Below are 12,748 nucleotides of genomic sequence, written 5' to 3'. Positions count from 1 at the left end.
TGAAACACCGATGCTTATTGACCTAAAAATGAAGAAACATTTATTTTCAGTATGTCTTTTGTAAAATTTAATAACAGAATGAATCAAATGTGGTAATTCAATAACAGCTGAGTTGTTCACAGTCGATAGAATTACTTCACCAACAATAGAAATATAATATTTATCAAGTCATTTACAGATACAATTAAATGTAGTATCGATAAATCTAATTTATTCGTACAGAGTTAGATTGAAACGTTGAGACGAAGCGCGGGGGCGGCCCCGCTCGGCACGAGTCACACATCGCAACAAAACCAAACTCCAAATAAATCAAACCAACATAATAAAACAATAGATTATATTATAATTTCATTAAAGTACATGGGATTAAAACACTAATTCTAGTTCCACTATTTATTCATCGCTAATTTAAAAATTACATCAGATAAGTTACACATAGATAATTAAATTAAATAATCACAATTATGTCATATTCTAAGAATAATAGTATTAAATAATGCAAGAGTAAAGTACAATGTTTACGTTACATTAAGTTTACTGTGTGAAATGAATAGTGAAACTAGTGTTACAGTAGATTACATCACGGGAAATGTAGTGACACATGTATTAGATACATTACATCTTTAACCGCTAATAATAATTTATAACAAGTTACACGATTTAAGAAACGGTTCGACTCAACACAATGAATAAATAGAAAAATGGAAAACGTTATAGCCGAAGGCGAGCAGGTATTGGTTGACAATTCCGAGAATCCGCCGCCCCGCGCCCGCACGGTACATTTTTTTGGGATTTTTTCAAATTTTTTATCTCACGTACTTTATAAATATCTCATACTTGAAAAAAAATTACATTAAAATGTATCGGAAAGGTGCGGACGCTAGCACCGCATACACTAGGCGCGACGCAACACAGAGCACGCACACACACACGCCGCTCGAGCGACCCTTACAATAGTTACATTAACGGAATACTTTAAGTCTAAGGACGAGTGGCGGGGCCCTCGCCGCTATACAATTATACCATTAAACTGAAACGATGACAATATTTAATTTATCGCAAACACTAGAGAAATGCAGGTCCAATACGATGGTAATATTGTGTGTCATGAAACAAAATGTATATTTAAATTCTTTTACACACACACTAGCCGGCGGCTCACTTCGACGTCATCATGGTGACGAATTCTGCAAACAAACAAAAAGAGCGCATTAGTCGGAGGGTTTAACGTCGCCCGAACACCACACATCACACGACCCCTCTAAGAGATAATACGGAAACAACACAGATATAGTAACCGACAGAGAGAGATGCACTAGAACAACCTGTTAGAACGCTAAGTAGCGGAAACGCAAGCTTCGAGCTCGCCGCACTACCAGGGGACGCGAAATACCACCCGAGCGCTCCCCCCCCCCCTCCCCCCACTACCCGCTACAGTAACGCTACTCGTACATGCACTACGCCTACGCCTGTCGCTCGTCCCGTGACGTCACGCGACGTGTTTGCTGCTCGTTCGGTGCGAGGGGTCGAGGTGGTATTTCTTCGAGACAGAAAGGTTAGACATGCAGCGGGGGGCCGCGCGGAACGGGGTTGCGGGCGGCCCCCGGGACACAACACCGACCCACACGACACGGGACAGCTACCAGTGTTGCCAACTGGGCGGGGCGTTACGGGGAGGTACATCAAAGGGGATGCCAGAGAGAAAAAAGTAAAAAAAAAATTTCGAAAATATTATAAAGGATCCGTCAAAATCGAAGGCGAAAAAACTACCGAGTCCGCCGCGGGGGGCGGACCGTGACATAGGTGACAGACAGTGAGTGCTACGATAGATAGAAACATGTATGTAGGTGGCAACACTGCAGAATGTAGGAACAGTTAATAACGAGCAGCAAACCATTGAATGCACTGTGTACCTAGAGGCGACGGACGTAGGCCTTGCGCACTAAATATATCGAGATCACAGCGTGTCCTTATGTTAGTTACTAAGCTAGCTAGCGGCCCCCGTCGCCGCGCGCGAATATCATTTGCGCGAGCGCATGGAAGTCTGTAAACAGACAAATCTCTGTCGGTCGCCGCTACCAGTGTGCTCGATTTAAAACAATACATTTTTAAAACACAAATAAGTATGGCTAAAAACAATCACAATTTGCAATTTTAGATAGGTTTTTGGAAGTTGAGAGATTTGAGAATAATAACATATGCAATAACTTTCACCAGTGTTAGGGGCTTTTAGTAGAGGTGTGAATTACAATCATTTGTTAAAAGAACAGTGTATAAAGCATGCATATGTTACAACTCATATATTTTTTAGACTTCAAACCATGAATTCTCAATTCAATGATTTATTGTTATGATTACAAATTAAAACACTATTTTATTTGAAGAATAAATCCTAGTCTTGCTAAATTTTAAGTTGGTATTATGCTCATATACTAATGATTATGGTCCTATCATATATTATTAATGGAAATGTCTTAAAAAGCAATAAGAATACTTTTAACGATAAACCATTATAATATTTAGAATCACGTGCCATTCGCTAACTAGCGTGGGCGGCGCTCATATTTGTTGATAAACAATATTGAATAAAATAATAAACTATGATCCATTAAAAACTTGACAGAAATAATTTAGAATCATAGAGCTATTTATTCTGTCTGCATATTTAGAACAGAACATAAAAACATTGATATTTTAGCCTACTCTATGTATTTGTATATCTCAATACAAAAAAAAAAAAAACAATGTTATTGGCCCTACATTCGACTCTTTCGCAATCTGTCTCTTTTCCTATTACGCACGCAGTACCAGTAGCCACGCTTCTGTCATTCCTGCCATAAATTACCCCCTAGTAAACGCGCTTTATGATATACCACAGTTAACCCTTGCTCATCTGCTCCTAAACATCCAGTATCTGTACATAAACATTATCTAAACCTAAACACCCACAGCTTTTTAAATTGTAAAATTGACATGATGTTAAAAGAGCAAATATGGAGTTTCTTGCCTGTTCTTCTCCATAAATACTGCTTCCCGAATTGGTGGTAAATGTTAAAGATATGAAATGACGATTCAAAAGTGCTTTTATAAGGAGTCTAATAATTGAATAAATAAATGTTTGAGTTTGACCCACCCATGTACCCCATATCTCACCTTCATAATTGACCTGTCCGTCGCCATCAATGTCCGCTTCACGGATCATCTCATCAACCTCCTCGTCCGTGAGCTTCTCCCCGAGGTTCGTCATCACGTGGCGCAGTTCGGCGGCCGATATGAACCCGTTGCCGTCCTTGTCGAACACGCGGAACGCCTCGCGGATCTCCTCCTCGCTGTCCGTGTCCTTCATCTTCCTGGCCATCATGGTAAGGAACTCGGGGAAGTCTATCGTGCCGTTGCCTGGAATATGCATAATATGCAAGAATTAGATTTGTGTATGATGATATTATGCTCTGAAAGTTTTGTACACAGTGAGATTGTAAAACAGCTATAGTTAACGTTTATAAATTTCTGGCTAATTTGATGTCATGGAACAGAGTTGAAGACTACAAAAAATCTATAGTAGTTTTTCTTGGTGAAAGAATTTGAAATTAGGTTCAGCAGTTTATAAATTTACTCATAGTACAAAAGAAAATCAAATCATTGAACATTTCAATTTCTCTTTTTAATACGATATGTAAGTTGGATCTTTTATTCATTCTGAAATATTTAAAACCTTGAGCAAAAACTTGATTACCTTCAAACTGGTAGAGAAAGTAAAAACTTACATAATTATTATATTGTTATTCCGTACAAAATTCAAATAAACGTACGATAGCTAATTATTCACGCTGCCGACGAGTCTATACGAAGCCGTCGTTTTGATCTACGCATGTAAGTAGTAAATAATCCGGTTTATTTATAATTAAATATGATAATAAGGTCAAATACACATACTCCCAACTAAGTAGGTCCACTCTAACGACCATAACAGAGGAGATCACTCAACACATGAATAAATCAGAAAAACCAGTTAACAATATTAATGAATTAACATGGAAATTTAAATGAGTGCTTTTATCGAATTGCTATCGCTCATTGTTACATTAATTAACATACTTTAGTACTAAACAGTATAATTATTGCTTTGAAATGGGAACATTTTTTTAATCGCCTTTTAATGTATTAGTTGCAAACATCAGCAACGAACGTAGATACAATAATATCGCCACGAAACCTATTTTATTGGTAAAATCGTACATAGTGCGATAAATGTTATTTTAAGGTATTTAAAAGGACTACATAATAGGTATTATTATAGTCCTTTCCAGCTAAGATGATTCCTGTGACACATCGATTTTTGACACGTGTAGAGATGTCTTTACTGAAATCATATCAATTGTTTCCGATAGTCGATAATATTTTATATGGAAATGAAATCGATTTGAATAAAGTACCAAAATTAGTTTTTTCGGCATTTCGCCAACAATTAACTAAGGAAACTTAGCAAACAACAGCAACAAAAAGTCAACAATAACAATTAGTAACAATAACAGAATACCACGTAAAATATCAATATAAAAATGCAACTTGTATACAAGGCTGACGCACTCGTACAGACGATTGACTCGATTGACAAACGATCACAAGATGGGCGCCGATTATATGATTTTCCAACTCTATGATTTTTCAACGATCCATTTCATGTACACGAATTGCGTAGGTATTATATTTGTGTGTTATTTTATTTTATTTTTCATTATATTAAACTAAATAATACTGTTTTTGATTTATAAGCTTAAGATGTTTCATTTTGATATTTTTGGTAATAATGCCGCCATAAAATAAAAATATTATGCACTAAAATTATTTTGGCGTTTTAAACATAAAATACGTAATTCGGAACACGATGAAGTGTCACAGGAATCATCATAGCTGAAAAGGACTATAGTTCGAGAAATGACGCTTTCTCTGGTACAATGTAGTACTTTTAAAATTAATGAATCCGATCAAAAGAGCTGCCAGTGTTTACGTATTAACTCGGTGCTCATAGCTATTTAAAGTGTATGAGAGAATCAAATGTAATGCCTGAGCATACGCGATTAAAATGTTTATGAAAATGCCATTTATTTTAATAATAACTTGCAGACACAAACAATAAATAAATAAATAAATAAATAAAATAAAATTGTTTTATTTCAGGAAATGTTGGGTTCCCATATAAAAGTAATATATATAAAAAAGATTAAGATTAAAGACAATTAGAGCATCATTTATAGTTTTTTCTTGGCTTTATAGGTTTATCCCTAGCATAATATGGTGAGTGAACTTTGCACCAGTACAGAAGTACTGGATTGTCATAATAGTTAGAGGCAGCCACCAGAATACTATTACTGGAGCGTCTCATTCTCTCCCAAAAATTTGCGATTCGAGATCTCATTAAAGCCCTGAAATCCGGGACCCTCGTCTCCAAAAACATGCCAGATGCACTACAGAACCTGGGCAGTTTCATGAAGAGTCTGTATGCGTTATTATACTGCACTCTCAATGAAGAAATCGCTTTATTTGTGAAGTTGCACCACAATTGACACGTATACATGCACATGGAATATGTTTTAAATAACAATTTTTTAACGTCAGTAGTGCACCTGGCAAATCTTCGCGCCAGCATGTTGCTCCGGACTGCAAGGGCCCTGCGCTCTCGTTCAATATCTGAATCGTCTCTTAGATCCCCCGTCAAAATGTGACCCAAATATTTAAATTGTTCCACGATTTTAACAGCAGAACCATTCAAAAATAACCCAGGTATTCTCTCCGGTCCCTGTCCATATCTAAATACCATCAATTCGGTCTTTAAAGCGTTATACTTCAAGCCGTGAGAATTAGCATAATTCTCACAAATTGAGAGTAGTTTTCTCAGACCCTTAATTGAGGGGCTCAGCAGAACCATGTCGTCGGCATAACTTAAATTGTTTACGCACACGTCGCCAAGATGACATCCAACCCTGGTTCCCCTGAGCTCGCCAATCAATCCATCTATGTAGAGATTGAACAGGTCCGGAGAGGTTAGCCCTCCTTGACGTACTCCACATTCTAACCTATACCCGCTAGACATGGAGTCGCCCCATCTGACATAATTTGTTTGATTTCCGTACCAGAATCTCAACAGACGCGCTACACTGTAAGAAACTCCTGTTGCTTCCAGTTTATCCCAAAGAATACCATAATTTACCAGATCAAAAGCTTTACTAAGATCTAAAAAGCAAGCATACACCGATGTTTTGTGTTGCTTATAATAATTTATGGTACTCTTTAGGCTAAAAATAGCGGCGTCCGTTGATAGTCCAGGACGAAAACCAAACTGTGCTTCATTAATATTTAATGATCTCTGTATTTCAGGATGAATAAGACGCTCCAGCACTTTACTTAATATAGTTCCTAAAGATATAGGCCTATAGTTAGACGAATCGCCTAGATTACCGCTTTTATTTTTAGCAATAGGCACAACTATTGTTCTTATCAAATTTTTGGGCAAATAAGAATATTTTATGCACTTGTTGTATAGGTTGCACAAATGTTCGACCAACTTCTCACTTCCCCAAATTATATGCTCAATGCTGAGACCGTCATAGCCGGGTGATTTCCCCCTTTGTATGCTTTTTATGGCTTTTTTAACATCTTTATGAGTAAATTTTATGCATGATTCCTTATCTATAGTTACTGGCTCGTTGTGATTGACGGTCTCAACACCGGGCACACTCCTGACAGGGAGAGGCTTAGTTTTGAATTTATTAGCAAATATCTCTGCAATCTGATCTGACATTTGCACACCATCTACAGAAACCGATCTACTCTCTCTACCATTAAGCTTTTTTGTAGTTTGCCAAAATTTTACGAAGTTTTTGTTTTTACTGCATGTAGCTAATGTATTCATCTTAATACGATCTTCATTTTTCTGACACCACTGAATTTTATTTTTAAATATTATACGGCTCTTTCTCATATTATCATATAAAGGTCCATTTAAAGGTTTGCCCGATTCCACCCACTCCTTAAAGCAATATCTAGCTACCTGATGGCTCTCTCTAACATGGAAATTCCAGCCTACTACATGTTTCCTATTTTTCGTTTTGTTTACTACGCTTCCACTAAAAATAGCAGCTTTTTGTAAAATATTCACAATATGATCGTATAATCTATTAATATATAAATGATGCTCATCAAGATGTTTACATTGGTGCATACTACTACATTTACAAATAAAAATATCACAGAAATTGTCCAATTTATCACAGCAATACTTTTGAAAACTACTAATCTGTTCCTCCGTTCTTACACCCCACTTAATTCTATTAAAGCTATTCAGTCTATTCACATTACTGTCAGAGATGATTGTTGGTATAATCTCGTCAGATATTCGACATGTAATACTTAATGGATAGTGATCCGACCACCCAACGTCGTAGTGAATATTTACCTTCGATATTGTTTGCCATGCGGCTTTTGTCGTCAAACAATGGTCCAACCATCTCTGACAGCCATGTGCTTCGCTAATATATGTAAAATGACTAGAATCTATGCCGAGTATATTAAAATCTGCACATTCCCACAACATATCCTTACAAAATTTAATTAACTCCTGGCCAAACTCGGCGGAAGGATGAGCATTAAAGTCTCCCATAATATAAACACATTGAGTGTCCGACTCGTCAATAATAGCATTTATTTCGGCCAAGCAATCAATGAACTCCGTCATGTTGTCCTTATTATCAACTGGCATATATACATTAATTAATAACATTAACTTACTCCCTATTAATATTCGAACAGCCGCAAGACGATTATTAGCACACTGAATAGGAGTTACAAAAGGGAATTTATTTTTATTCCACAATATGGCCAACCCACCATAGGGTCTGCCCCTCAATATTCCCGTGGACGTGTCCACAGACGACTTGGCCACGCCACTGTACTCACTATTTATTTCATTTATAAAATTCAAATCATGTGGCAAAAGCCATGTCTCCTGTAAAATGAGTATATCGGTATACTTAATTAAATCACGAATATAATTAATCGATCGTTTAACTGATTTACAGTTATAAGAAGTTATACAATAAGTAAATGATTTATCGTCCATTATTAATATTTTTAAAACTACTTGTATTGTTCCTTGGCACAAAATCGCGAAAACGTCTAAATTTAATTCCCTTAGGCCAAAAATCGGCACTAAGCAGGCGGTCTAATTTGCTTTTATTAATTACTATTTTAAAAGAAACAAATTGTGTTTCCTGTTTTTGGGGCAATAATTCAACATTTAAACACTCCTCGCCCATGTCATTTATATATTCCATTAAGTCACGAGCTGTAGTTGTTTTACTAGCTCGTGACACATAGACAGCAGAGGTTAATTCCGCAACGCGCAACTTACTAGATAACTCTGCGGTACCATTACGATTATAAAACTTATTTTTAATACGCTTTTTACTTGAAACTATCGTAAAACCATCATTCGATTTTGTTACCTCACTATAAGACGGCTTTGCAGTTTGACTAAGGCCCATTGACTTAGGATACACGTTTAATGACATAACATTGTTTTCGTTACATTCAAAGCGTCGTATTTGATTTAATTCTTTTACATTGTTGTTATCGCTTGCTACAAGATATTGAATGGGCGCAGGTTCCACAGGCGGGAGGGGGATCGTTGTAGCGGCGGTCTGCATGCGTGGAGAAGAGAGCGCGGGCGCAGCTGTTGACACCGGTGCGAGAGGGGGCGCCTGCTTCGGCCGCGATACGGGAGAGACGGAGATCGCTAATGCATTCGCGGTCGCTTCTTTGTTTTGCACATTGCGTTCGATGACTAATGATTGAGACGTTTGATGAATTTCTTGTAAACAAGAAATCATACGTTTAACTTCCACAATATCTTGTCTCAAATATTCAATATCTGCGTTCTGTTTAGATGATTCTTTCAAACAAGTAGTTTTGGCCTTCATATTGGCTACGTCATTTTTTAATAAAGTCATTTCTTTTAAAAAAGTCGTCACATCGATATGGTCGAACGTCACAGGTGGGAGTTTATTTAAGTTTTTTGCAACAAAACATGGCAAGGACTCAGGTTCAGTCTCCTTAATTAGTTTGATAATTTCTTGCAAACTTTTTTGTTCCGAGCCTTCCTTTCGCCTCATTAATTTCTTCGACGGTGTAAGCAACTTATAAACGATTGTTCTTGCAGCTTCGATTTCCTCATATCCATATGCACTGGTACAAATTTGAATAATTGCGGTCTCCGGAAGGGTGTCTACTTTATTAGATATAAAGGACAATAGTTCATTTATTACTACGCAGCATTGACTACATTGTATATCACTGTTAGGCACTGTGGAATTGTTTTTACCGCGAGCGGTCTCGGGCGTAGGCGAACGCAGCATAGGCATCGCACGCGCATACGACGCCTCAGCTAGACAACGACTCACAATGTGAAGTAATATAAACAAAAAGTTATTATTTAAAATGTGATAAAGATGTACACAAACGAGGACACAGGATACAAAACAATCACGCAAAAAATGCATACTAAAACAAACCACATCCCATTTCGATTTGATGATTCGTTTCTACATCCCAAACTGATCCTATATTACAGGCGCCAAGGACAAAAAACAATAGCCAATACAATTATGAAATTAAACAAGACATGTATTTGAATGCAAATCACGTCGATGTGTTTGCTATCACGCGCATCCAATGCACACAGGGGCCGTGAATCTGGAAGACATTGATTGATTTGAGTTAACAAACATGTTATTATATGCGCTTGACTAAACCTATGAAATAGGTATAGCATATGATTGGGTGAACAGCAGTACATTGCAAAAAGTAATGAAAAGAAAATAGGATATTTATAATCAACTTTGAAATTAAGAAATTCCATTTAATTCGACAGTACCTATCCACTTAAAGAAAATACAATCGCTTCTTATATCTTGTACGTTTTAATTACCAACCCAAATTGCGCTAGGCAACCAGTTTTAAAAGCATGACTAATGCATCCAAATATACTTGAGCAAACGATAGAACAATATCATTTTATTTTTTCGTATCACAATTCACACTCTGCAATTAGTCCACCCACAGCTCATATATCAAGTCAATTCGACTCATTTGGCCAAAATATCTAGCCAAACAAACGCCGTGAATCCAGAGTCAGTGAACCAACGATCGGGATCGCAAATATAAACACAAAATGAATGAACTCGTATATAGTTTATGAGCATCACCGATCAATCCGTGCATCTGAATATTCGTATCATTACCCTACGCCATGGCGCCGAAACCTTGATCCTAATAAAGAGCCGCTGTAAACAACGCGTTTCTATAAATGCATTATTCACGGAAAACTGTAACGAATAAAATTTTCCGCTTGACGGCGACACTGTTTCAGGTGTATTGCCTATTGGCATAGCATATACAATCTGCTTCAATGTTGTTCAGAGCACAAGGCTTCACAACATTCCGGCAATTACGTCCAAAACTACTTCCTACATCAAAGTTTACGCCGATGTGTGCTCCATCAATTCTGGTAATAGCATTTTTCCGCGGCGTTCTCTACAATCGAATTAGTCCAACCAGCCTATGAATAGTGCCTAAACGCATCGGTAATCGCACATCAAACGTCGTAAAAATAAGTGCAAGTTAAGTTTGGCGACGCTAATTCTGTGGCTAACCTTTCGGAGGCGTTGCTTGCTATAATTAGCCGGCACGTGAGCAGAACTTTCGAGAATGCACACCGGTTCCTGCCGCTGCTGGGACGCATCTGGCCGATTGGCGACACTGCCCCCGTTAAACGTCTTCCTTATGTTCTACCGAGAAGTGCTACATCGCAGTTGAGCTGCTATAGCCAAATTATTCCATGGGAACATGTGATTCATAAAACCTATTAAGCTATCCAATATATGGGCTAAAAGCTATGGTGATACAGTGTTGTTTAAAAATAAGTCGTAATAGGAAAACGCGCCAGTTTATAAATAACAGCAGGAAATGTTTCACGATATACAAAGAGACAGAAATTTGTCGGTTTATGTCTCAAAACTCAAACAGGCGCCAATTACGTGCGACAAAGACGAATGTTTAGCAAACATAACATCCCTAGCCTCTTTATAGATACGAGTAAAGATTTAACAGTCGTTTCGTATGCCGTGTGTGTAGCGACTGTGTATTGTTCACGAACAAAAGCCTCCGCTCGCCTTGAACTCGACCACACCTACATCTCGACATTTCTCTCCATATTTGATAGAACCTGAAATCTTCAATTCCGCGTCCAACACATTTATGATTTCGAGGTTAAGTTGAAGGTTATTTACTTATTCATAACATTCATTATTGGAATATTCGCAACCAGAAATATTGTAATTAGAACGGTTTGAGGTCAACCAGCAGTTTACTTGTAACTTTAGAGTCTAGACAAAGCCTCATGAAACCAAACACGTCAGTAATCTCAGCCTCAACGATCATACGATCCAACATAGCAAAACCGCAGTAAACCACATATCGTTAGTTCAGAAACATAATACCCAGTACATACAATGCTTGTTAAACTACTCGCGGTTAAGAAAAACTAACAAACCCAACTCGGCAGTACCTACGCAAACAAAAGAACTGACTCATTTATAAACAAAATCGGTACAATGGAGTCGATTATGGCGAATCGAGTAATCAAACCGACAATCTACAGCCAATTGAGTAAACATTACATTTCGGCTAAGTCTAAATCTGATACAGATGTAACAATAATGTTTTTCATAGTCTTAATCTCCATTACCATTTACACCGAGACGAGCGATTTCATGCTTCCTTATAATTGAGGCAATATTCGAGCGTGTATCAAGTAAACAATGTACTATAATTAATGCAAAAACAAGGTGTATGACTAACTATGTGATAGATGAGATGTCCCTGTTAAACATTTTGCGTCAGTCTGCTTTAGCCGTAAACACACACATCATGGTGTATTATATCAGTGGCGTGACAGTTTGTGCCTAACGATGCAAATTCAGATGAGATCATCTCTCTGAATAACGAATCCTATGGAACTGCCCTATGCATGTACTTTTGCTGCATACCTACGTAAACAAATCGGGGAACAAACATGGCGGACTAGGGACGTTCACTTGTTCGCCTAGTCGATAATATTGTATCGATTGATGAGAGAGTTCAGAATGAGCAATTCAGAATTAATAAGAATTTTGTATTTTTGAATGTTTTGTAATTTTGTATTTTGTAACTTGAATTAACACATAAGATAGGTTTTATCCCGGAAATCACATGGAAACGCGAACTACGCGGGTTTTCCTTTGAAAACGCGGGTTAAGACGCGGACGGAAAGCTAGTACATATCTACTATAAATGCGAAAGTAGGTACCTACTTTCGTTCTGTTTTCACGTTAAAACGGCTTCTTTACATAAGTATCCTCTCTAATCCTATCATATCTTATCCTACTAATAATATAAATGCGAAGTGTATATGTATGTATATTTTTTTTCATGTCAGAGCAAGCAAAGGGGCAGGTGGGCCACCTGATGGTAAGTGGTCACCACCGGCCAAAAACACTTGCAACACTAGGAGTGTTACAGGTGCTTTGCCGGCCTTTTATGGACAAATAATATTAATAAAAATAATAAATAAAATAATAAAAAATAATTATTAAAGTATATTTTATAGTAATTTAAACTATATTCCGTTTTCACGCTAAAACGGATAAGCCAATTT

General features: G+C 37.3%; 1 protein-coding gene across 3 annotated transcripts in view; it reads right to left on the bottom strand.

Moving 5' to 3' along the window:
* Positions 1-13: 13 nt before the first annotated feature.
* LOC123696956 (calmodulin) overlaps positions 14-12,748 on the bottom strand; it is a 30,911-nt gene continuing 18,176 nt past the window's right edge. For all 3 annotated transcript variants that reach the window (XM_045643353.1, XM_045643354.1, XM_045643352.1), the window contains exons 3-4: positions 3,154-3,396; positions 14-1,187 (exon numbers count right to left, since the gene is read on the bottom strand). In XM_045643353.1, the coding sequence (XP_045499309.1) occupies positions 1,159-1,187; positions 3,154-3,396 (272 nt within the window). In that variant the 3' untranslated portion in view covers positions 14-1,158. The remainder of the gene's footprint in view (positions 1,188-3,153; positions 3,397-12,748) is intronic.

Source organism: Colias croceus, chromosome 13 (genome assembly GCF_905220415.1).
Source record: "Colias croceus chromosome 13, ilColCroc2.1".
NCBI lineage: Eukaryota > Metazoa > Arthropoda > Insecta > Lepidoptera > Pieridae > Colias > Colias croceus.
Note: the sequence above shows the minus strand (reverse complement) of the source record. Positions and strands in the feature narration are given on the sequence as shown.